Source organism: Pseudopodoces humilis, chromosome 5, assembly GCF_049639895.1.
Source record: "Pseudopodoces humilis isolate 2021_Gansu_Grassland_sample_001 chromosome 5, ASM4963989v1, whole genome shotgun sequence".
NCBI lineage: Eukaryota > Metazoa > Chordata > Aves > Passeriformes > Paridae > Pseudopodoces > Pseudopodoces humilis.
This window is the reverse complement of record NC_142204.1, coordinates 61127158-61154438: the sequence shown is the minus strand read 5'-3', so window position 1 is coordinate 61154438 and position 27281 is coordinate 61127158. Positions and strand designations below refer to the sequence as shown.

General features: G+C 38.4%; 2 protein-coding genes across 2 annotated transcripts in view; one reads left to right on the top strand and one right to left on the bottom strand.

The window, feature by feature from the left end:
- The window catches only part of CCDC146 (coiled-coil domain containing 146), a 60373-nt gene extending 55987 nt beyond the window's left edge, over positions 1–4386 (bottom strand). The window contains exon 1 of the mRNA XM_005526080.3: positions 4233–4386. Within this exon, the coding sequence (XP_005526137.2) occupies positions 4233–4382 (150 nt within the window). The 5' untranslated portion in view covers positions 4383–4386. The remainder of the gene's footprint in view (positions 1–4232) is intronic.
- Positions 4387–11243: 6857 nt separating this feature from the next.
- Positions 11244–27281, top strand: part of FAM185A (family with sequence similarity 185 member A) — a 39082-nt gene continuing 23044 nt past the window's right edge. Inside the window, exons 1-4 of the mRNA XM_005526079.3 lie at positions 11244–11613; positions 17326–17435; positions 20590–20682; positions 25016–25154. Coding sequence (XP_005526136.2) covers positions 11244–11613; positions 17326–17435; positions 20590–20682; positions 25016–25154 — 712 coding nt within the window. The remainder of the gene's footprint in view (positions 11614–17325; positions 17436–20589; positions 20683–25015; positions 25155–27281) is intronic.

The following is a 27281-nucleotide window of genomic DNA, read 5'->3' as shown; positions in this document are numbered from 1 at the left end:
AACTCTTTATTTTTTTAAAAGGAAAGCTATTTACATCCACCATTTAACCTAAGTTAGGAGAGAATTAAAGACCAGCTTGTTACCAAAAGAAATTGCAAACAACTGTAATTTGTAGAATTGTGGTGTTAGATGACTTCATGCCACTGAAGAATTATATGAAATATTGATTCTTAGTGTTTACATTTGAAAGCTGTAGCCAACCTTTATGTGACTTCCTCTTCTTTCCTGCAGCACAGATAAGGAGAAAAATGAGAAGTACCTTTCTCCCCTCAAACAACATTCAAACACTGAACATATGCATCATTCTTTGACATTAAAGTTCTTACAGATAGCAGAAAGACATGAATCAGCATCAGATAATCAGAAGCAAAATTTGCTTGGGAATTCTTTGTTATACTGTTGATTTTTTGGTAAATATTGAGATTTTGCTCTGTGTTTCCACTAGAACTGAGATTTTAGTTAGCATCTTTATTAGCAGTTCAACTGCTTTTGGCAGTTAGTAGTACAAATTCACTAATCTCAGAAAGACTGAGTTTCAAACTAGTAATGAAAAACATCCATGAAAGGTTCTTTCTGCTTCTTGATGGTAATAGGACACTTGGACATCAGAGAGGAAGAAATGTAGCATGACAGTGACAATTTCCATCAAAAAAAAGCAGAACAAATGAAAGATTTGGTGCTGGTAGATAGGGAGCACCAACTGTTTTACAGGATATAGAGTGCAACAGTTTGCAATAGACCAGTCAGACAAATCTCCCAAAGGAGCTTATTCTTCTGCATGTTTAGATTTAGCAAGAAAATGGATTATGTTTGTTAGCAGGAAGGGACTATTGTGGTACATTCCAAACAAGGTATCTGCTCACTGGATCTGGAAAACAGAAAAGCACTTTTCACTCACAAGTGCACTATTCTGCAGAACTAATAGCTGCCTCAGAGTGTCCACTGCAAATACACGCAAGACAAACGTTGCAGAATCATTTTTCTGCAAAATTCTTCATATCAAATGTACACATTTGACTGAACTGCCTTTCTAGACTAAGAACATACCAAAAAAAGGAAGAGAAACAAAAAGCAAAAGACACTGCCTTGAGTAAAAACACCTCAGACTGGGAGAAGATAGCCACCGATTGATTTCTCTTGGGAGTTTTTTTGTTTGATTCACTATCAGATTAGGAAGATATACAGAGTAGGAGTCTTTTTTTTGTGTCTGGGATTGTGATTTCGGCTACAAAACAAAACTTAAGCAACAGAAAATTATTTGAAAATGGTAATAGGTTACAAAACTAAACATCAAAAACAAATTATGACAAATTATGTTTTATTTATTTATGTTCCCATTAAAACTAGACCAGGTGGAGGAAAGTAAAACACAACTTGAGTGGCCAGAGGGGAAAAAATTTTACTGTGCAATATGGTGAAGCACAAAAATTATGCAGACAAAAATGAATAGAAGGGGCAGGAGGCAATTTTTTAACTGATTTCTTTTTTATTTTCATTCTGCATAATCTTGTCTTTTTGAGCATTTAATCTAGTTTCATGTCATATCTGATTGTTTTTTCTATTCAAGTGACAGTTTCCGTTTGTCCTCTGGTGCTTTACCAGTAACAGCATTGTTGTAGTAAGGATGATAAAAGAATAAAGGGAGAGGATAAATATATTATATTATCATCTGCTCCAAAAGAATTATAAATTTTCAGGCAAAGGGTGAATACAATTTCAGATCATTTTGTTGAAGCTAATTACTACTAAATATCCATTTAATAAAATTAATGTGTCTTTAAACTTATACAATGTACATATATGAAAAAATTTGCTGCCATTTAAGAATCAGATTAAATATACATGGCCTATAATGCACTAAAATCAAAATAAAGCCAGCATAATTTTTTGCATCTTAATGTAGCATTTATTCAAGTAATATATTTCTTTCGTCACACAGGTACTAGACTATGTAGTTTTCCATGAAAATTATTAACAGATGCAGATTGATTTATTTCTAACACTAGAAGAACACAAGACATGAGGAAAGATTCACAATTCAAGGAAGTCAATTAGAAGTGTTAGAGCAAAGATCTTTATTTCAAGGACATAACAACAAAGGCAAAAACAAGTGGAAAGTTCATTTTGTGAATGCATGGCTGTACCCTAAGCAACAGAACGGAGATGTCAGCTTGGTAATAAATAGAGGACTTGGTGAAAATAAGTCATGATGAATTGGGTGGCTTTTGTTTGAACTCTGTCTAGTTTTTAATATTTCTACCTAACCCACAAAGCTAAGCAATGTTACTATGTTTTATTAAAAACAAAGGAGAGAGAGTGTGCATGTTTGACTTCTTGCTCTTTGTATGTTTGAGTTTTTGCTGCTTACATGAGAAAAACAAGACTGGCTTGACTGGAAGCAGGCACATACCTGTTTTTAAAGAAATTTTACAACAAAAGGTGGCCCTTGCGATAAGTACATGCTGCACAGGCATAAATGACTAGTCAGTGAAACTGAGATAATATGACACAATTCTGCTTCTGTGGAAAAATCCTAAAAGCCATTCCAAGTAGTTGAAGCCAGAATCAATGCAAGAACCTCTATGGTGACTGAAGTCATATATTTGTCCCTGAATTATGTACAAAGTTCAACAAAAGAAAACAAATACGTCAGTGGAAGAGAAGAAATGTGAATAAGTGATGAAAAGCCAAACTCACCAGTAAAGTACAAGTGCAAACTGCTAAAAACAACGGTAAAATAAATGAGTCATAGTTCTCTTCTAGAAACTGACAAAATGACCAGAAGACCTAATTTATGAAATACTACGCAAATTGCTTACTTTGTTTTTCCACAGCACGTTTTTTCATGAGCTGGGAACAACTCTAAATACTAGGTTTTTCCTGTATTTGCCATTAATGGTTTACAGTGTTATATCAGTGTTAAACAAGTTAACTTTAAATTTGATATGCAGAACAACCTTTCTGGAAAGATTTTTTTTTTTGAGAAAAAAAAATCAGGAAAATAATCTAATAATTTTCTAGAATAAGTCTAGAAAAATTAGTTTTCACTATTATTAAAAATAAGGAAAACAAAGCAGAAATGTAGAATACAGTTTAGAAGGGGCATGGGGGCACTTTAGCTGCTGCCTTGGACTGAGAACAAAGGGGATTTGTGCTGCAACAGTACTGGAAGTTGTGGGCTCTCCATACACTGGCACTGGACTGAAAGCAGCAGTTTCAAGCTACATTCAGTATGATCTAATAGCAGGATAGGAAAGGGCTAGTCCTATTTTCCCCTTCACTACAAATTCTTGTCCTGTCCTCTTTCCTGACCTTAGACTGTAGGCAGAGAGTGAGAGCCAGGGTAGCAAACTGATCTGACAGAACCAAGATGGAAAGAGTCCAAGGTAAAGCAACTTTAGGTAAGAACTTCAAGAAAAACATTAAGTATGAACAAAGCCTCATAAGGATACAAGAGAGAGATGTACATTTTTATTATAAAAAAGGCAGAAATTGGCTGGTCTCTCTTTTTAATGTGGGAAAGGCAAGAAGAAAGCTGCATTATTCACTACAAAGTAAACAAACTGGGATATAGGGAAAACTTTTTATAAAATACTGGCAATGATGAGCTGCTGGAAAAGGATATCCAAAGAGCTATCTCCACCTATTAAAGATTTAAGAACAAATTAGACAAATATCTGCAGAGAATCTACCTCATTGCCAATTTTGGATTAAATTATCTCTTAATGACTCTTCTGGCCTTACATTTTTAAGGATTCCATTTCATATATATTTGATATTTAAAATTTTTAAATACTTCTAGCATTCCGAAAGACTCCTTAACACCAAAAAAAATCACAAAAAAACCTGAACTCTGAAAGGTTTCTTCAATCACCATCATCAATTAATAGTGCCTCAGGAACCACTTACCTGCAGCTATGAAGCCTTTTAAAAAATCATGATGCAATTATCTCTACAAATAGAATACTACAAGACCAAAACCAAGACCTCTGTATTCTCATTCCCCTTAAGGCCATGATCACTGACAAAGAGAACATGATTATCTATCAAGCACAGCATCCCCAGCAAAAATATGACACTGCTTCACAAAATTTTCTTACCACTAAGAAAAATCAAAGAAATGGGGAAGATATAGATTGTGGTAACAACCTTCAACTATTAACACCAAAAGGTACACCTCAGAATAATTACTTTGCACTGTTACAGTCAGAGAAAGCTGGGGCACATGGTACCTCATCTAAACACTGAAATGCAGGACTTGCTGTTATGTCAGTGGATCCCTCTTCCTGGCTAGGAGCTGCTGGAGGTGGCACACAGGTAGGTGACTCATTCTCAGGTGCCAGTTCTGTGTCAGTGAGATTTCCTTCATCAGCCTGACTCATTGTTTAAAGCTCTAGAAAGTAACAAAAATACCAGTACAGTTCATTAGATCCAGGGATATATATGATTGTGAAAGATAAATATGTAGTGTAAAAACCACTATGTGAACATGTCAGACCCACATTCAAACCATAGAAGTCATAATGTGAGTAAATTAGGTAAGTCTGCAGTTACAACTTCATTAAAGACTTCATGCAAGCTGCTGCACTATCACTCTATCATCCTCTGGAGTACTTTTAAAATATCCTGAAGAAAGCTCTAATTCCAGTTAGGTAACACAGTCTTTTAATAAACGCACAGAGAGAGAAATTAAAGAAGTTTGGAACGAGCAGAGCTGTTGGAAAACATAATTTTGCTGTATTTATATTATAGAAAATCCCATATTCATATCTGTCATTTAGGAATAGAAATCTCTAGGATACTTGCATTAGAAATAGATCAAGGGCATTCAGTACTTCTCAGCAAGACGAAACTTAATGCCATAAAGTTTATATAATTTCCCTTTGTGTTTACGATATTGGTGCAGCACTTGAGAATTATGTTCCCAAGCTTCAGTCATCAGAATTCTCTGAGGTGTGTGAAAATGCCAAGGTGGGTGAGGGAAATAGGAGGTGGAATACAGGGGGATACAATGCTCCTGGTATCCTGATAAGACAGCAATGTCCATCAAGTTGGTCCTCATCATTACATCAAACGTGACTTAATATCTGAAAAACCCATCTTCTGGCATAACAGCATCTTAAGAATTCTGTATATCCGAAGAGTTTTAAAATACCAACCTTTTGCATGAAGAAGCAAGAAAGGTGACAAAAACACTTCAGGAGAAAGATATAAGGGACGGGATGATCCAACAGAGGCAATAAGCATCTTACAGAGGGAAGAGAGGGGAAGAAGGACTTGTGAGGCACACAGAAATCTTGTCATCACAGTGAGATATGGGAGGCATTGAGTATTTGTAGTGCAAAGCACAGCTCAAAGTGGAGATGGAGTGGAGAGGGAGGAATTCAAGAAATCCTTCACAAGTTCACTGAAGTTGTTTGTAGATGACAGGAATGGACAGATCAGTATCACAGGATTTTAGTGCAAAATTTTGGGAGAAAGATTGTCAACTCTTGCATGCAAATGTTCACCTGACACCAGGTCTTTATACATTAGCTATTATGCAGAGGACATTGTATTCTGCTATGGAACCACATCATTATGAAACCCATATCAGCTGCCAAAGATGCAGAATCTGCTTCAAATTAGGCAGTCTTGAAATCATTCAGCCTTTCACATAACATAGGGGAGACCTTCCTCTTTTTTAAAAGAGTGCATCTTACTATCAAGGACTAATCAAGCACAACCAAAATTAAAACTGTAAAAAAATTAAGAAGAAATTTTGAGACTATTTCAATAATATATACCAGATCTTTCCAATTAAACAGACAGTGCAATTTAGCATTCCACAGCCAGAAAGCTGACAGTTAAGAAAAATATAATTTATTTTTTTTAATTGTATTGGGAAAATGGATACAAAAATGTTGCGTTGTTTGTATTCACCTTTTGAAAGTCACTTGTCTATAAGGGTAGTGAAAGTTAAACTGGAAGGTTTATTACTTTCTTCAGTACTGTTTGGAATTCCTTCAGGCACATTTTGTCTTTTAGAGAGATTTCAGTGTCTGTATTTGCTTATGGAAAAAAAGCAATTTCATGATCCCTCTTGGAGGAGTCAAAACATTGTGAAATAACTGTAAACATCACAGAGGCCAAGAAATAAACTCTGAGTTACTGTACATAAACATGTATACACATTTATAAATAGTGAGTGATTTTTCATCTGTAAAGAACTGCTGAATATTTTAGCATATGCATTTTGTGTTTATGGCTACTGTTGCATTATTTGTTCCTCTCAACTTAGAATTTAGACAGACGGAAAAGCACTGTGGCAGAAACTCTACATAGAACAATGCCAAAATGTTAGAGTTTCATGGGTGTAGGCATATTTGTCAATACTTGTATCTGAAACATACAGTCGACGTTAGTCAAAAATATACCTCATCCCAGTACAGTAGTACAAAAGAGTCCTCACCAAGAATCCAGTTTGCTTGGGAGGGTGAGAACAAAAAAAATCTTTTGAATCTGAAAAGTTTACAGTTTTATGTTAAGACACAACAATAGAAATCTGAGACAGAGAAAAACGATTAGACAGCCTCAGCTAGTGTGACAAGCCCTTGTCTCCACGTGGTTTTAAGAGGGGGCAGACATAAACAAAATATACGTAGGTTTATGAGACATTAAAATAAGTTTAGCATACTTTCATTACCTACTACGTTACTAAATATATAATTCAGCTTATATAAAATTTTATCTATAAACTTCAAAAAGCAATGTGGAAAATTTGTGTCTTTGTAGTATCTGGTAACTAAACTGTCTAATTGAATTAGGAATGAAAGTTGACTTTTTTTCCAACTTCACAGAATAACCCAACAAGTATGGATGTTTTCAAACTGTAGAACTGCAAATAATATCACAGCCTTGATCCAAGACACAGAATTACAGAGAATGGGAATTACAAGGCTGTTTTGGAACCTGGGTCAAATCAGGCTGAGAATTGTCTTGTGGAACAGCTTCAGGACAGCAACAATAATAAAAGCCTGAACTCATATTCCCTAAACTAATTTCAGTATCTTTACTTCTGTCTCTCTCTAGCAAACAGCAATGTTCACACGCAAATCATTGCAGAATCCAAGCAGGTAACACTCAGTTGAATTGATTCTTTTCAGAGTGACAGATGCAAAAAGTAGTAAAATTTTATTCTGACCATAAAGAGATGCAGGTCCATGTGTGAAGATGAATCAACTATCTCTGCACACCTCCAGCCTACAACTGAATGCCTGGAGAGGGACAGAAGTACCCACCAGCTATAGTGTGGTGATGCTTCTCTGAATCCATCCCCTTTCTCCTTGAACTCATACAAAACGTTCAGTATTGGTAAAATACAGGGAAATGGAGACTTTCATTTTATCATTTATGTCACTTGGCATGACATGAGTAACCTGTGCTTCTTGTTGCTTTTGAATCTGTCTTCTTGATCTCACCTAGTTCTTTTACTGCATGAGTCACTGAATAATCACAACTTTTCTATGCCACTGGGTTTCTTCCTAATGTTGAATCATCATTTGACAATCCTTTTTCTAGGCTGAAGCAGACAATCCACCTACTGTCACTGGCATGAAAGCTCTTCTCTGCCTTCCACTGTCATTATCACCCTTCTCCAAAACTTTTTCAGTTCTATCATATCGTCTTCAGAGAGAAGGGACGAGACCTACAGATAATATTAATAAGAGGAGCACCATGGATTTATTTGATCACACAGTGATTCTCTTTCCATCCCCTAGAATTTTATATTTTTATGCTTTTTCCCTAATGGTAAAGTAGACCTTCTGCTTTAACTGGGCAGAGCCTGTGCTTCAGCATGAATGGATGCGTCTTTAAACAACAAAACCACGTCAACATTAAATGATAATTGAATTTAAAACTACATCATGTACAAGAGGACATTATCATGCACATGTGAATCAGAATGGATTGTTTGATTAGACAGTACAACCTCACCACTTTGGGAAATGAGAGTGCACACCATAGACCTAAACAGCTCAACATTTTATGTCACAAGTTCTGCTGTTTTCCCTTGTTTTCAACTCTGCTATTTGGGATAGAACCACCCTGAGCCACACACAGACTTTATCTGCTGGAATTCTAATTAGATATGGCTAAGATAAGAAGAATTTGAATGGTAAGATTTGCCACTTCCCATTTCAAATGGTTTCCATGAGGAACTTAATTTCCTCAGAAAATTTCTAGTGGTGTGACAAAAAAATCCCTGAAATCCAAACCATTGTGTGATTTGCAATGCTAAAGTACAGAGGAGGAAACAAACAAAACATAATTTGCCTCCCTACTGCACCCTAGACACACCTTGAGAACAAAGAAGGTTCAAGGAAGCAGTTCAGAAATGCACCTCTAAAAGAAAAACAAACAAATTACAAATAAAGGTGGCCCTATTTTCCTAAGAAGTGAAGTCACATTATTTCTTCCTTACAATTATAGCAAATAGGTAAAATTAATCCTGGCCAGGCAGACTAAGTTTATACCCTGTAGGTACCTGCAGCTATTTGTGATTATTCTGTGATAAATTCCAAATACAAAAGTTAGAAAAATGCATTTCTTCTACAGCCTCTCCTGTAAATACTTCTGATTTAATTCCTCTTTCTTTGAAATCTCTCTCTCACCTTAGCCTAAAAGTGCATCTGATAATACTTTGGCTTAAAATCTATTTTATATCACTTTATAGAACTTCTATGAGTTCTAGGGCTTTTTTTATCTTTTGCATTAAATACTGAATATCCTTTGCATACAATACCAATATCTGATAAAATGGAAAATAAGGATTGTAATTCACTAAGAAATCATGCAGCTATCAAAAGTGGAGTTCTAATTAAATCTTCACTTTTAAATTTGATATAGCTTTCTTATCCTGCAAAAAACAAACCAGAAAATTAAAAACAAGTAAATAAATAACTATTCTTTCATTGTTGGAGTCTGCTACATGCTATACCAGCTGATCCAAGCAAAAGCATGAAAGTTAAACAGAATCAATATAGCAAAAATACAGATGACATAAGTAAAACATTAAACACATGAGGTTCTGTAAGTATGCAAAAAGAAAGGACTTCTTCCTAGCAATTACTTTTTATCTGTTTTGTTCAGTATTTTTAACCATGTGAGTATGCTTAGACTGTATCTAATGAAAAAAAAAACCCAACAGCAACAATGAAATATAAACGTAACTGCAGCTTAAGCATCCAGGAATGGTTTCTTGAACTAAGTTCTCAACTATGCAAAGCCTGACAATATTAAAGGTGATGCAGAGCACAGTTTACTGTGGATTGTGGGTACCGATAAACCTCTTGAGGAGGTTCAAATGAGGAGTATCAAATACCAAGCTCCTGGAGGAAAAAGGGGCTGTGGGAAAGCAGCAGTGTCATTTTAGAGTTGGTGGGAGTCAAGGATCCGGAACAGCAGCACTGACCCAGGGAGAAAGGAGGGAAGCAGTGAGCCCCACCTCACGAGGGACCGGATTCCCGCGGAACAGTGGGATCAGTTGTTCGCTGAACTGGCTGTCATCTAGTGGAGTCATAGCACACTGCAACACACCTCTTACACATCTGTAACTTTCCCCCAAACAAAAAAAAAAAAATCAGACATTCAAATTTGGTATTGATCTCAAAGGTGAGAATTTTGAAGATTTTTTTCCCCAAAATCAACTATTTCTGAAGAATTGCAAAAAAATCCCTTCCAGCCTCCATCATGTCCCAAGATATTTCTTGATACTTTTTTGACTTTCTAGATTTCAATTTTTGTATTCTAGACTATCATAAAGCAGGCTGGCCTTTTTTGTGTTTAACCTAATGATTTTTTGTGACTGAGTAATGCAAACCAATGAAATAATTTAACTTGTAGAACATTTTTTATGAATATGAATCTTCATTAGATTTTCCAGAGTGAAAATTACCGATGGACCAAAAAAATAGAGCCATCTTCTTTCCTCTTGGCCACTGAGGTCATTTCAGATTCATAAATAATCAAAGACAGACAGTGACAGAAATGGAAATAGGGCTAATGAGATGAAAAGTATTTGATGACTAAATATCATGCTTGCATGGTTATTTATGAAAAACAAACACATGGAGTGCAAAAGGGAGACAGTAATTAAGTAACAGGCCCAGATTTCATTATTTCTTGTGTTGCAATCTTGCTAAGACAATGCAGCTTTCTGTGTATTTTTCTCTCTCATTATTGGCAGTAAAAGACAACTATCACAAGAACTCACCCCCTGACTGTACATCATCTATTGCCCACATGCCCCACCTAATTTTTAAAAATTGTTATACGATGATAATGTGGGCTATGAAGTCCAGAAGAGTCTTTTAAACCGAATTAAGTGGTTCCCTGCTTGTTTGTAAACCCTGTAAGGACAAGAGCTCAGGAAAATATTTATTTGCTTGGCTTCAGAACTGCTAAAAAGCAGTACAGCACATAACATATTGACCAAAACTTACTGACAGAGAGCAATTCTGGTGCTTTGTGATATCACTTAAAAGAAAAAACCAACAAATAACTGGTTTTCCAACACATCTGCCAAACTGCTACACCGGCTGACCGAGGACATTTTAGCGGGCTCCCTGTAGGTTTAGTGCAGCGAAGTGAAGGCTGCCCCGTCTCCTCACGCGCGACACGGCACCGCCCCGGGCCCCGCGCGGGGGTCACACTCCCGGCCCTCAGGGACTCCTCAGACAGGGCTGTGGCGGCGCTGCTTGACTTACTTCCCGCCTCGACGTCGCAGCCCCGGCTTTGGCCCTCTTGGACCCGGCTCCAGCCCCAGCCCCAGCCCCAGCTCCGGTCCCGGTCCCGGTCCCCTCGAGTCCCTCCCGGCCACCGCAGAGCCCAGCCCGACCCAGCGGCGTCCCCGTCGCTATGGCGATCGGCGCACCGCCTCCCGCCCGCTTCAGCCGCTCCCACTTCTGATTGGCTCCGGAGTCCAGCACCGCCGCCCAATAGCAGCAGATTCTCGGCAATGCCCCGCCCTCCCCGCTCTCCGATAGGCCCGTGGGCAGGGCTGTAGTTCCTTCCGCGCGCTGCAGAACTACGGCTCCCAAGAAGCTCCGCGGCGGAGCTACCGCCTGTTTACCGGCCGTGCCGGTGCCGCTCCCCGCGTGCAGCTGCGCCACGTGACCGGCCGGGGGGTCACGGCCGCCCGCCTGCCAGGAGCGGCCTCATCCCGTCCGTCCCGTCCCGGGCGCTCCGACCCCGCGGCGGCAATGAGAGCGCTGCGCTGGGCGGCCCTGGCTGTGCGAGCGGCGGGCGGGAGGTGGGCGCCGCCCGTCCCCCGCCGCGGTCGCAGCGGCCCCGGTCCGCCCCCGCCGCGGGAGTGGGCGCTGTCGGTGAGCCCGCGGGGGCGGCTGCGAGTGCGGCTGCCGTGCCAGGTGAGCATCCGCCCCCTGGACCCGCAGCGCTGCCCGGGCGCGGACCGGCTGCTGGTGGCCGTGAGCGGCGGCAGCCCCGGGCGTGGCGGGCGGGAGCGGCAGCCGGTGCGGGTGGAACACGACGAGGCGCTGGGACAGGTGGCCATCGTGGCGGACGGCCTGGACAGCAAGACCGCCGTGGACGTCCGGACGCCGGTGAAGTTCGGTGAGTGCGGGGGAGGCGCACGTATCGGGGCATCCCACCGGGGATGGGCTGGCGCTGCTGCTTTGGCTGGAAGCCCCTGTTGGGAAACGGCATCGCGGGCGCGCTGATTCAGAACATCCCGTTCTGCTTCCTGTGTTCCTGGACTTCCTGGGTGTTTGGATACGCGATTTGTTGCTGGCCCTTTTGCCAGCAGCAGTTAGTGCTAACACTTGGGCTGGTGTTAGCACTGTCATTTGTGATCTGGCAGCTGCTGCTCCAAAGGGACTCGGCTCCGAGGCAGCGTCCTCGGCATGCTGGGATCCAGCAGCTCCCTTGGCGTTTGTTACGCTGAGTGGCTGTCCGCAGGGGCAGAAGGTAACGATACAGGTGAAATACCAGGAAGGACTCCCTTGTCCAGTACAAGTGTTTCATTATCTTTTTTGGGCACCGGACTGTAATCTGTGCAGGGTTTCTTGTATGGAGCACAATTTGGGAGAGCAGCTGTAGTGGCTGAAGCCAGTTAACATCTCTGCTGAGCTGGCGGTGAAGTTCTGACAGGGGCCCTAAGTTTAGGGACTACAAACTCAGAGATTTGTATTCAGTCATTAATGTGGTTTTGGTTTTTTCCTATGGAATTGGGCAATTTTCTATACAGTGCAGAATGTTTCACCGTGATGAAAAAAACTTTTTGATGCACCTGGTCTCTTGTTTCATTTAAAGTTATTGAAGATTACTGCATTATTTCATTTAAAGCTCTGTTGCAGTTGTGATATGAGAAATGATGAATAATCCCACCTTACTTACTCTTAATACATTTAATCTAAGACTTTTGTAGAATATGATGTCACATACAGCAAAGATATTCTGCCCCTTTTATCTTACTTCATTTTTTTTCCAGCCCTGTGTCTTAGGGAAAATTCTGCAATTTTTTATTTTTTTTTACCTTGTTTTCTTTTAGAAGGACCTGAACTGTGTACAATTTAAAATGGAGAAGCCCTATGGGTTTGACATAACATCACTCTCATTTTCCACTCTTACTCATCCCTATAATTTACTTTTCTTTTTTTTTTTTTTTTAACACTGCTTATAACTGAAGGGGTGTTTCTTAAGTATTTTTATCACAACTTAGGGTTTGTTTTGTTTCCTAGAAACTAATATATGCAGAAATATTCTGTAATTAAATACAGAATATTTGTACATGTAATCTCACCCTTCCTGCCCTCAGTGTGCTTTCCTCTGTTAGAATGGTTGTACTCATTCCTCCCATGAGGAATCCCATGACTCCAGCAGCCCACTTCCCTGTCTCTGGTCATAAACAGATGCTCAGGGAAGAGTAAGAACAGAAAAAATGTAAATTGTATTTCATCTAAGCATTCTCTTAGATGTCAACTCTTTTCATCACAGGATTTTCAGAGCCTGATACAGCTCAACCCCTCAGTGGATCTCTCTGCTGAATGTCCCTTTATACATGGAAACAGTTTCAGGGTGAGAGCTTCCTGGTGAACTCCTGGCACAATCCCTGCTAATTTCCTGCTATTTTATCGTTTGAGTATGTGGTATTCCAAGGTCCTCCTGTAATTTGTCAGTGAGTTTTAACTAGTCTGAAAAATTTGGTGTCATTGATAAAAGTTTTCAACCTTGCTATTTGTGGTGATTTCCAACTTCTTGTACTGTTGAAGATGGTGCATAGTTTATAGCTGAAAGACAATATGGAACTAAGGATATCGTTAAAGATATTTGAAAATCCCAAGTTTGTTCTCTTAAACAGATCATCTGTTACCTCTATATTCGTTGTCTCTGTCACTGAACGGTAGCTGGACTGTCTTCTCCAAGAGTCTTGTAGTCTTAACTCTGCAGTTGCTATCTTACAGCTCTTTTTATTTTTTCCCTCCCTTACATGGCAAGCACTTACCTTGGCTTGTCTGTAGCATTCACACAGTCCATCCCATAATTAGTGAGAATTAAACAAACCAGTGTCCCATTTACCCTTCAATTCTCTCATATCAGGTGTGTCTGGGTACTGTGGTCCTTTACTATTTCAGTTTCTCCAGGATCTCTGAGTGACTATTATAAGTCACTCCAGAGCTGGTTATTCTTGAGGTGCAGAATTCATTGTGTTAAGATGTGAAGAATTTCAGCCTTCATAAAGGGTTTCAATGTAGGAAACCTTCCTAAAAGTCTTGATACTGAATCCTGATAGACGGAAAACAATCATTTCGCTTTTGTCCTGTCTTTGAAATTCTTACTATATTCAGAAATGTCAGCCAAAACTGCAGACAATCTTAGGGGCTTTGATCTTGAAACAGGTTTTCTTTTTTTTGTCGGTTTCTAAGCTGTTCCACTTGGGTTTGTGGTAAGCTCATGCAATTCAGGTTCCCTGGACAATCTGTGGATTATGTCCTTACACAAGTTGCTCTTTGTCATCCCATAATTAGCACGATGTTAGTACTGTGCTGTCATCCAGGTGCATCTAGAGATATATAGAGATATATAAATATATCTAGAGATATATTTACAAAAATGTAAGGTTGTGGGGTTTGAGTGTTTTAAGTTTTTACTCAGTGAATTAGAATTTTTGCTTGCCACTGAGTTTCTACTTTTAAGTGTCCTTTCAGCTCTGGTTTGTTTTTTTGATCTTCTGAGTATTAGTTTATGCTTGAGTTGCTCTATTTATTTATTTAGAAAAGAATTATCCATTAAATATCATTGCATAAGCAAAAGATCTTATCCCTTGTAAAAACACATCTCAAACTGGAAAGGAACTCTGCAAATACTGTGGCTTTTCTCTGGCTTTCCTTGGATGGGGGAGCAAGATGTTAACTCTGTTCTGCTTAGACAATTTTTCCTGAGCTCTATCAGTCACTAAGCTGTAAGAAGTTGAGAGGTTGATGTGGATCTCTTTTCAGTGTTTTGTTTTCTTCACTTTGGAAGTTAAGGCATTTCATAACAGCTTTTGCAATTTAGGTTGGAGCTTATCCAGGAAGCTGCAACTTACCAAAAACTCCTTAGACCCTGAATGAAGAGCATGTGTAGAAAATGCTGAGCTTAAGTATGCATTTTAAACCAAAGTAGGGCAAGTACCAAAAGATCCTCTCTCTGTCTCAGTATCTAGTTTTGAGCTCTGTATAGGATTTCAGTATCATACGTGATCTGATAATCCTCTCTGATACATTTAGCCTTCATAGATGGCAGATTCAGTCAAGGAATTTCTGCTTAATCAAGCTTATTTATTTTTGCATATGTTAATTAAACCTGAAACCAGCTCTTTGATTTCTGGCTACTGTACATTGACTGCATGAGTACACAGAAGTAAACTGAACTGAGAGCTTGCATAACCATAATTTGAGATCATTCTAGTAGTCCAGGGCTGCTGAGTCATCTGAAAATAAATAATTATCCAGTTTATTTCAAGTATTATAACTTAAGGCAGCTTAATAAGAAGGGTGCTTAAATGCCCTAGGGTACCTCTGCCTACATTCTGGTATCCAAGTGTTCTTTTTCCTGTATACCTTTATTTCTGATACAAACACCACAAAGAACTTCATGCATTCTTTGTGGTTTATGTGGCTAAAGTTGGCTTCAGCCCTTGTCTTTGCTAGGGAGGAATCAAACTGGCTATTTTTGGAGTTTTGGCACCGAAACAGATTGTATCTTGTTCCTCCTTGTTAAAATTTCATTGGCGATATTATCCAGCTTTCAGTCTGCTTCTTTATGGAGTTGTTTGTCCTTGGTTCAGGAACTCAGAGGCAAAGAGTCAGAGGGGCTCAATTCCTTGTCCACTGGTTTTTGTTATATCAAGGCTAGCAAAGTGGTGTGACTCTGCAGAGGATCAAGGCACAAAGTGTATTTCCAGAAGTCCCTGGTGTTTCTTAATGACTTGTTCATGAATTTTCAAACTTCTGGGCCCTCTTTTTGCACCCATCTTTGATAGCTAGGATTACATTACTAACCCACCTTTCAAATGATGGCAGTAATATGCTGTACAGGATCAGAAGTTTTTTTATTACCCTTATTCTTGTAAAAGTCTTAGTGAATTTGTAGCATGGCTGAACTGAGGACTGTCAGGTCTTTTCCTCATCCCTTTTGACAGATGCAGTAAGAGCAGGAGAGTTTCAAGCTGATTGAATTCAAAGATTTGCACAAGCAAACTGGCTTTTGGGACTCTTCTCAGAAAGCAAACTAGCAAGAGTCTTTGTTGTAGACCTTCCCAAGCACCCTGCCATTGTCCAATTCAGTGGGTGAATTAAGCAGTCTGGGAAAGACAGCTTGTTCAAAAACAACATTGCTTTCCAGTCTACCTGTTGTAGCTTTTTTTCTTGTTAAGGAATTGTTACCTTTGAATGCTATCTACTTCCTTCACTAAGTTTAACCTCTTGGCTTACTGCTGCCGTAAGATAGCATGTTTGTTAAAAAGATGGTCTGTTTTAGCTCTGTCCCTTGGATTCTCCTCATTTGCCAGGTGACAAAACTTCCATTTGTTATTAATTGGAGCTCTCAGTCTCTCGTCTTCATGGTCTGCAAGCTTACTGTTGTCATGGTTCCAGGAAGCACCTGTCCTGGGCAGCAGTGGGACAGTATTGATCTTCAGGCTCTGCTGGACCGTGGGTCTTGCTTGGCAATCTCCCTGGAACAAAGCTTTTGCACATTCCAATTATTCTTTTCATCTTTCTGATACCCTTAGCAGGCAGTGGCAGTGAAGGAAAGACTTTCACATTTGCTTAAATGGAGGTTTCATTACCAAATAATCTCCTTTCCTTTAGGGAGTAATGGGGCTCACTGTCTCTTAGTCTTTCAGTTGTGTCTTGCAGCAAACACTTCTGGTTGCTATTCAGTTTTTCTTCTTTTTTTGCCTTTTATTCTTAGAAGAACAAAATCACTTCTTTCCTCTCCTGCCTTTACTTTTTTGGCAGCCACTATGGTGGTCATTTATACAAATGATTAATAGAAATTATTATTAATATACACAGAATCCCCAGACTGTACATTGTCAAACTTCTTTCATTTCTTAAACCCAAGGGTGAGACAAGTAGCAGAAAAATGCTTTTCCTGCCCCTTATCTACAAGACCTAGTGATTTTTCTTTGTGGGAGTCCATGTACAGTTGCAAGGTGAGGTGGCTCAGACTGTGGAGGCAAACATGCTTCTTCATGCCAGGGGAATGTCAGGCTTTCTAGACGGCTGGGGAGGATGACGCACACCAACACTTCTCTGCCTGGTTTTGGATTCTGGTGCTGGCTAATGGAGCAGCAAGGCCTGTGTATTTGTACTGTTGAGCCTTATTACTCTACATGTGGCCTCAGACACCTGCCAACCTTCTACCCCAAAATGTGTGTCAGGGTGCCCAAATGTCCTAAGTAGAATTTCTAAAGGAATGGGTGGCTAGGAGATGGAGGTGTAGTTGAAGAAAGATGAGACTTCACTAAAAGTTCACACCCTCCTGATTCCTTGCCACAGGTTAGTCACTCTGCTTCTTAATGTTCTGTCTTGGAGCTGAATGGCTCAAACACTGGCTTACTAAACTTTCAGTGTCCATGGTTGGTAGTGACTACTCAGGCTGTTCAAAGTGCATGGCCAGACACAGCCGCAGGTTCTTAAGTAACAAAGAAGCTGCTCTTTTCCTTACTACATATGGTTACTGTATAACATGATCAAATACTTCAACATTAAAAATATTAAAAATATTAAATTTAAAGACTCTTTTGTTCTGTTGCTAATAAAACTCTTTTAATTCTAGATTTGGATATCAAAACATCAGGGACTGGCTGCGTGAAGATTCAGAAAATAGAATGTGATAGCTGCAAAATAGAAACAGAGAAGGGGACTACTGTCTTGCAGTCAATAAAGGTACAAAGAACCCTTCCCTACTGTTTGAAAATGGATTGTGTAGTGGTATATAATGTCAAAAATACAAGTTCCGGAGATGAGAAGTACTCTGATAGTTCTCATTGCAACACTCATATTGCTATGTGTATAGCACCTCACCTTTCATTATTGCGTACAATTGCAGCACAAAGTAAATAGCAGTAAATAAGGTGGAGTCAGAAGTCCATGTATCTGTGATAGCCAAAGCCAGCAGAAGCATTGACAGCAGTAAGCCTGATCCTTGTCTTCCCTGCCCTCAAAGGAAAAAAAAATTGACTGGGATTTCCTGCCTAGTAGGTTAATAATAGCTATGCCTGCTCAATCAAGACTTTGAGACATGCTGCTGATTTTTTTGTACATGTGGGTTTTTTGTTTTTTGTGGTTTTTTTTAATAATTGGTATAACAGCTTTTGACAATCCATTTAAATTACTTTTCAATCAGAAGTTGCATATTACATATCCAAAATACCTGACTGAAATAGATCTGATATATACTGTATGTATCATAGGCATGACCTTGTCTTTTCAGTCTTAACACTTTGTTTGCTGTTGTGAAATTCATCACAGTTTATCTGACTTAGGTGCTATTTGGAATCAAATTCACTCGATTGTTTGGCATTGCACCTGCAGGAATTGGTATAAATTCAAAAGAAAGGCCAGTTTTTTTGAGATAAGAAAAATTTTTCAATACTTTAATGTGGTAAGAGATGATTTTATAACAGATGTAGGGAATACTGAGCTTAGGGAGGGGTGTAGTATACAATAGACTAGGTTTCTTCTCCATCTAGGAAACTATAGACAACTTGAACCTTCCACATTCTGTGTGATTGACCATTTTACTCTTATAAAGGAACCTAAAATCTAACAGAAGTTAATAGTACTATGTGATGCCCATCTAAATTTTTCATTAAAAATTAGTCTTGTGTAGTAATGACAACAACAGTGCATGAGAAACTGCATAATAAGAGAAGGTCAAGGTGGTTTTGGCCAGCAGTAATGACATTTATCATGGCATGCCATTACATCAAGAATTTTTTGTGGTGTCATGGAAAAAGATGGTTTTGAGGAAAGACTGCTGACTTCTGGGAATCTTGTCTCAAATAGAATCCAAGATGGGAAATACCTTGAATTTTAAAAATTAAGAGCTGGGTTTTAGTCTAATCTTGTTTTTAAGTACTGTGGTTTTAGTAAGATGACTGAACTACTTTTTTCTACTAAAGCTTCAGGAATTATATTCTGTATTATCAGGGGAGCAGAATTATTTGGGAGAAACAGAAGTATTAGCCTTCAGGGCTTTTCTAAAACTACTAAAAATCTTAAGGACCTGATGCTGTAGTGAAGCATAAGAGCTGATTCCCTGTTAGGGAATTTGCTTTACTGAGCAAGCTGAAGTGATAGTGCCCTCCTCTGGATGGATTAAAGTTTTAATGTTGGTTCGCTGTCATTAACAAACCTCATTAACTAACAAATCAGGAGACCCTTTCTTTACAGGAGAGAAAAACAGGTCATTGATAAATGACTTTAAATTAAAAAATCTGGTCATGTAGGGATTATTCAAGAGCACCAGCAAACAGCTTCACAACTCCTAATTTTCTTAACTTGCAAGAAGTTGTTTGTATAAATTGTAATTCGAAAGAACATGTTTTTGTTTTTTTTTTTAATACAATCTATAGTGTCTTTACAAAAGACTTAAGAGATTTGACATCTACTTTGCTTAATAATGCATACTAGTAATTGAACAGAAAGAAGGAGTCTCTAGGAGGCTTATTAAAGTTTTTTTTTCTGGCAGACATCCTCCAGCCAGTGCAATTTGTCGAGGGTGGTTTTACTGATATTTTTTTTGGGTGGTGGTTGTTTTTCATTTGGCAGAAGTCCAGTTCACCCTATCCCATCCAAGTCTCTCGGTCAACTGATAGCAACAGAAATTCCAAAATACAGTTATGGCATTTAGGTCTTCTTCAGAGTATGAATAATTCATGAATTCTTTATTGAGAAAGTAGTGCTCCTTCTTTTAAATTTTTTTGTCATGCTTATTTACGACAGTGCCACCAGGAAGACCCTTTAATTATGTTTCCATGTTCCTCAATTACTCCTGACTCCTTCACTATGCTGGTGATAAAAAGAATTTCCAAGCACCTCACTCACACTGTTATGCTTCCTCACCACTCCCCATGTCTGAACCTGATTCATCCTGCATCAGTCTCCTCCTCTTCTCCTGAGCAAATTTTTCTGGTTTTCCTCTGACATCTGTTAAGGTCTTGACAGCCTTTTGCCTCTTCCTTATTCAACCCTTTCTCCCTTGCTTGCAGAAGCCCTGTAAAAAATCAGTGCTTTTTTCTTTCAGCTGGTGGAATATTTCCGCTTAGTGAAAAAGCTATTTGACCACTGTAACTGATTTCTTCTCTCAGCAAATCCTTCTGTCTGTTAGGTGTCTCTAGAGATACTTACTTCTGAAAGCCTGGTTGGTATTTTTTTAGGAAGATATTCTAATAATTTGGGATGGTGGGAATCGGTGTGTGTGTTGTAGTTTTATTTTACTGAACCTATCTGTGGCCACGCTGGTGAGCCCTTGCTATAGACTAATTTTTCCAGTCTTGCAAGTTCCCACAGTCTCCTCCAGAGTTACATATTTGGAGGATTTGCTGTTTAACTGTTATTCTGATAACAAGCATTATGCCTCAAAGGAACTGTGATGCCACATTGAAACATTTAATTAATTCATCATGTATAAGGAGAGAACAATCTATTAATTTAAATCTGATTTTTAAAATATTTTTTTCTTTTTACAAATGGTTGCATTTTATTCTCAAGATCTGGTGGGGTTTTTTTGGCATTTTGAGGTTGGTTTATGTGTATTTGTACTTTTTTTTTTCTTGTTGGTTGTATGCAGCAACAGCTGAAAGGGTATAAGAGCTATGAAGAAGTTTTTACTTGGAACCTGGCTTATTAGTTAAAAACTTGAGATTTTCCTTATACAAAACAATTTTAATTAGAATTTGTGTGCAGTGAAACACTGTAGAATCTGGTTCTGCTTGCAGGACTAAGGCTTGCAGTGGTTAATGTGGTACAACTTGAGAAATAAGATAACCCTAACTAGAAAAGAAGCTATCCTAACTGATTTTTAAACTTTTTTCAGAGCCATAAAATTGATATACGGACAAACGGTGGCAAAGTAATTGGTCTTGGAACACTTTATGGAAATACAGATATTTGTGCAACAGAAAAGGGGGTAAGTAGGAAGTAAAACTTTCTCTTCAATGGCTTATTGTCCTCATTTCTTGTAAAAGGACTAAATTCAAAGAATGTTCTGAAGAATATGTAAATAACCCTCATTGGTTGTGATTTCACTGTTTCTTAGGTTTGTCTGGTAAATTATATTATCCTACGCTTGATTTGGATTGATAAACAGGATTCACAGAAAGCAGGAATAAGTGATCATTCCATCAGTACAGAGATTGTTCTACTGATAAAACCCATCAGCTTTAATTATATAGACCCCTCACAACATCTTTCCTTGGCTAATATGTAGGCACTTGGATTCTGCAGAAGGCTCCGGAGTTTAATTTAGTGCCTTGTGGATAGTGGCTTGATATTAGTAAATGCTGTACTCTTCTAGTGTTACATAGTTATAAGAATGGATGAGTAGAAGGTTTTGCAGACTTAATATAATCACATATAGTCTTGCTATGAGATGCAGTGTGAAGAATCACAAAGAGGACATTTTTGTAGAGAACTAGCTTGGTTTTTTACAGTAGATGGCAGTATGAGACTAACCACAAACTACTGCACTCTGGTTTTGTTTCCTGGCATAAGCAGGCAATTCTCCTTTATTTAAAATAATGTAGAGCTAAATTCCTTGTGGTTCTCGTACCCAGTCTTGGTTTTAGGTATTGTAATGTCCATGCAACTGGTTGCACTAGGATTCATTAGATCTGGGGTGTTGCTGTATGAGCATGTGGAGCCAAGCTGAGTCTGGCAGTAGCTTGGACGTTTGTTCTGTCAGAATCCATAGGTACCCTTAAAACCAACAGCACTGGGAAGAACCAGGCAGTGGGGGGTAACCCTCCCTTGCCAAGGACAGATTTGAGACCAAACTATTAAATTCCAGGCATCCAAAGTAATCTCTGTGAAGTGCTGTTTGGCACTATTGTACACCTTACAGGTTGGGTTCCCAGATCAGCTCACTTTGCTAGAGCTAGCTGTGAGCTGTTCTTAATATCCTGCTGTAAACTAAGCAGCTTGCCATTGGATTTTCCAAAAACTGTCAGCATTAATGTATCTGTGTTTCTTTGTGAGTGTTGGACTGCCTTTTATGAAATAAATATAATAATTGTATCTGTATGGGAAAATACAGTTCATATAGAAAACTGTTTTACTTTGAGCCTTTAAGTGCTTTTTAAAAAATTGAGCCTTTTCAGAAACACCATCCTTCTGAAACAGTAAAACAAATACTGTACAGATTAAGCTGAAGTGCTTCTTTGTGATCACGAATATTTGCATACAGTGTGTAATATTACAAGAGGTCAATCTTCGAGCTGTCAAGCTGTAGTAACTTGAGTGAAATGAGTAATTTTAGCACAAATTCACAGCTACAGAGCAATATTTTGGCTTATGTTACTGAACTTCTCACTAACAAACTTTGTAGTGTATTTAGGAAGGACGGATTTCTTTTCTCAACTGGCCACTTCTGTTAATAATCAGTCAGCCTTATGTCTCCTCTGTGTGTTTGTATGAGATGTTTCTTCCATCAGTTGCAGTCATCATCATGTAATTATGGCTCTGTCAGCATTTCCAGCCCCCTCCTGGAGGTGGGGAGGGAGAGGATGTGGTAAAAGGCATTAAGCACTTGAGAAATGAAGAATATTTTTTAAGGGAGGAAGTGGGAGAAGACACTAGTAAAACATTTGAACAATGATAGCTCAAAAAGGAAGGCTAAGAGCATGAATTTGTGGAGAAGAAGCTGTATATGTCTTATAAACACAAAAATATACTAGTTTTTATCTTGAAAATGTGTTCAGGTATAAAACCTTCTCTGTCTGATTTAGGCAGATGAAACCAGTGGAACTTGAGCATGTGGTCAGTTTCAGTAACTGCAGCCCCCGAGGCTCTATGCCCAAGGGAAGGAATTTTTTCCAGATCTGGTGGTTCAATGGACAAAAATAAGGAGATTTGTTTTGCTGGAGAGTTATTGGCTAATCTGAGCCATGGGGACTTTGCTATAACACTTGCTTATAGAGCCAGACATCTGTGTTCTGCCAAAAATCCACAAGAGTTAAAGAATTTGGGATTGAAAACGTATTTATTTTCATTGAAAAGCAATCCTCTTTTTCCATGCTTTCCCTATCTAAAATACTTTCTTATTCTTATACTTGAGCAGTCTGACTTTCCCCTCCTCCATGCCCCTACTCTGATTTGGGTTGTTCTGAAACAAACATCCTTTGTGTTGGTAGTTTTTGTTTTACTGTTCATAGTAACTTCTTTTGATCTGGAGCTGAGACAACTCTTTTTATTACTGTGCAATTTTAAGAAAGGTAGGTGAGGCTGGTAAATTAGTTGGTATGTGAGATTGTTTACAATAAAGCACTTAATTTTTAAATAAAACAATATGTCTAAATAGAGTTAAAACTTGCATTCTATAGTAAGAGAGGTAGTTTTTTGAATTTCCCTTTGCCTGCTTAGTAATGCTACAAGGCAGAGAGTTTGTATCCAAACTATGCAGATACTTTCATTTTATTCCTCCCCTTTTAAGTGTGCTTTGCTCTATTTTCAGTGTGCCGATATCAGCGATGGCCCTGCTCAAATGGGAAATGTTCTTTCTTTGCAAGTCATTTAACTCTTAGAACAGGTTTGATCATAACGCCTAAAGGGAGAGTGGCTTTCCCTTGACTTGTGGCTGTGGCCACGTGTCAGAGCAGGTTTGTGCTTTGCCATGCAGGGTGAGGGAGTGGGGGGCTGTTTTGTGGGAAACATTCCTAGGGCACATGCAATGTAAATTAATGTTTAAGATCTCTGGTTAATAGGGTTTTGTTGCAAGCAGCAGATGATGAAAAGCTGACTTGCTGTCTGTTTTAGTAGTGACAAGTTGTGCTTTGTATTACTGGATTTTGTTTCCATCTGTAGCATAGCCCTAAGCAGCAGCACCTGCAGTGACTGTAGACATTGACTGTCATGGATTTCCAATTGTACCATGAATTATGCATAGCATTTTGATTTTCTTAAAGTTTAATGTATCTTGCTAAATTATTGGAGATCTAATCTGTATTGTAGCATCATGGGAAAACTCTTAAGCCAGTAGTCTCTTCTGTAATCTTACAATTTAGTAGTTCGGTATGAATGGATGGGTAAGGCCACAGTATAATTTGGCTGTCATATAGTCCATACTAAACCACCCTCTTCAGCTCAGCTCTTGGGATACAGCGCAGCACTGAGTTTGTGCAACACTAGTCAGAATACTTCTTCATCCGTAGCTTATTCTTTATATAATATTAGACTGGAAGGGTTGACAGACTTATTTTTTTATATCAACTTTTTTTGCACAGGATGGCAGTGCTAAAATGACAAGGAAGTTTTAAAAATAATTTGAGCAAGGCACAGTTTGATCTGGAAAGTCATATATAGTTTCATATAACGGGTATGGATTTTGTGAAATTCACTGCAAGTCTAAGCAAAACAAAAACAAATTGAGTGTGGGTCCAAGTAGGAACTATTGCGTGCTCCTATCATAAATCAAATTTAACTGAGAATAGAATTCAGTCTCATATGGTTGTTGCACAAGCATGTGAATTGTTCTGTTTTGTTCAAATAGACTGATGTTATACCACATGGCTCATCACTTTTACATAGATAATCTCACTTGTCACCTCTTACTTCCCAAATCCATAGTGTAACTTCTCATATTCTATTCTTTCTCTCTGTTTCTATTGAAAAGAAGTAGAAATGGAGATCTTATCCCTGGTTTTTCAAGGATTTGTCTGTCTTGAGGCTTAAGTCCAAGAATAGAAGCGTGAGTAACCAAGGTAATAGGAAGATTATGCTGAGAAAAAGGGCAGCTGGGTGGGGCTTTTTTGCAAACCTTCACCAAAGATATATGTACAAAGTAAGCCAGTTAAAAATCTTCATAAATAGCTGCATGTAAGAAAGACAGTTGATGTTTCAGTTTGAGGTGGCAGAAAATTGATCACCAATGCTCTAAGTGTCATCATGCTGTATCCAGTCTTCATAATTTAAGTTAATCCTTCTTCTGCTTTTCAAAATGAAGTGTTTAATTTTTGAAAATTAAATCAAGTTTTTCTTTCATCTGTTTGTGACAACTTGGGTTCTTCACCTGAGTGATGGATGCAATAACTCATAGGAATGTTGTGAAGACTCAGTAGTCCTTAAGTCAGAGGTCTTGGATGAAAAGGTTTTTTTGTTTTGTCTTGTGTAGCTTTTAACTAAGAACCTGATTCCATTTGTCCTGCACTAACAACTGCTTTCCATTTGTTTTGTGTCTTAATAGTGTTACTTCCCACTGCTTTTTCAAGCTGTGATGACAAATTTTCAATTATGTTTATTTCTCCTAGAGTGTAAATATAGAAAAGCTGCAGGGGACAACCATCAATATATCTACTGAAGATGGGCTGCTGAAAACGAAGTATCTCTATGCAGAATCAGCATCTCTCTCTTCAGAATCTGGTGATATTATGCTGGGAAGTGTTCATGGTAAGAACGAAGATGTGTCACAAATTAAGCTGCTTTGAAGGTGTTCAGTAATGTTCACAGTAACAAATGCACTAATGCAGTAGACTATCACTAAATCAGCTGTGCACAGTATATGAGCAGAACAGTTCTATTAGAGCCTTAATTGATTTTTTGCCACCTAGCAGACTGTATTTTTCAAAACAGTTTCATAAGCACACTTATTAATAGCAAAAAGTGTGTATTATAGGAAAGAATGTCACACATACTAAGAACATCAAAGTATTCTAATACTTAGCAGTTAAAATGATACTTAAAGTTGTCAGGAGGCTTCTCTTCCCCTCTCCCCATCCTTTATTTTCTCCATAGGAGAAGCAACTCTTGGACAGATCACCTACAAAGAGCTGTTGTAGGAGAGAGTCATAATTAGAAGTTTTTATTAGAAATGGCCTGTGTGTTTGCTGGCACCTTATATTAAGAGTGGTGACAGTTTCTGTTTTTAGAAGTTCTTAGAACTTCTTAGCAGTCTCTGATCCATCCACCCTTTGGTGTCCTTCCCCCAGATCTAAAACTAATAAACTCTGAGTCTTTTATTTAAGCAGCAGTTGAGGTTCAAATCTGGTGTGGTTTTCTAATTTAACAAAACTCCCACTGAATTCAGATGCTGCTGTAATGCATTTGTGGTGATTTAACATTGAGTAAAACAAACTGGAGCATGTACAAAGAAAATTACTCAGCTCTGTCAAAGTTCCAGATTTTCAGCTATATCCCTTAAAAAGAATTTGTTACAATTTCTTAGCAATTTTATGTTGTCATCTTGCTTGAAGAATGACTTCTTTATTCCTTGAAGGAACAAGTCCTCTGTCCATTTATATTAAATGTGAGAATGGTTTCTAAACCTGTTAGGTAAAGTTAATTTCAGCATGCACCGACAGAAATAAGCTGCTCTTTCTCTTGTTATTGTATTTTTCTAACATGTGGACTTTTATTTTTTCCTGAACTTCTGTCTGATAAGCCATGCTAGTTTGGCTTTTTCTTTAATTAACTTTTATTGATATTGTCAAGTGATCAATTTGTGAGCAGGTTCATGTGCACATCCAAGAGTTTAGTTTTATTTTCTTGTTATAAAAAAGAAATCATAAGTGCTGTAGTTAATAACATACTTCCTTCAGTAATGCCTGTTGCCATTAAGGTGAAGAACAATGTGAAAACAAATAGACTTGTATCCAAATTATGCAGACATTTCTTACATTACTTCAGGATTATTTTTATGACCTTTCTACTGAATGGGTTTGGAACACCTAATGTTATTTTAGCTGTATGTTTTTTTTAAAAAAAATTGCACATTAACATTTGTTTGGTAATTTTACCCTATTTTTTTGGGAAAAAATATTTTTTTGTAAAATACCATGTTCCCCGATCATATTTTAATAGTTAGAGCAGAGGCTTTTAAAGTACACATACAAACACTTATTAGCAGACAAGAGAGCTCCTATTATAAATTTCTGCTAGAAAAAAAATGGTTACTTTGATTTCTGATTGTTGCTCATGGGGTAGCTCAATTGCAGGAGTTTCCCAAGAAACAATCTGGTCCAGGTGTTCACAGACAAAAGTTAGTTTCCCTACAGCTGACAATATAGATGGCATCACATCAGCACATCCTGCACGAAACTAAGCTAGATTTCACTGCTTTTGCACTGGGAAAATTGAAGTTAGGGCAGCACAGACTTTACAAACCTGTCTGAGACATTTTGTGGTTGAAACTCAGGCTGTACAATCATGACACTGGTAGAGCTCAAACTTTCACAGCTGCTTGTTTGCATGCTTCATGCTCCTGTAGCAAATGAGTAATGCATTGTTCTGAAGGGCGTTAGTTTTTGGGCCATTTTCATCAGCTTCTGTAAGAGGCATTAGAGATATTAGGTGCTATTAAGCTTTTGAATTGACACCTGAAAAAGAAATTTGATCCTGTGAAATTTCTTTATTTAAGAGACAATAACATTACAGTGAACCTTCTTTACCAAGGGTCACATGGGAGGAACAGGAAACCCCTCTTTGCAGCAGTCCCAAAGTCTTGGGTTGAGTTGCATTAACTACTAATTTATTTTATAAATCTACTTCAAATTTGGACTAGATATCAAAATCCTTCCC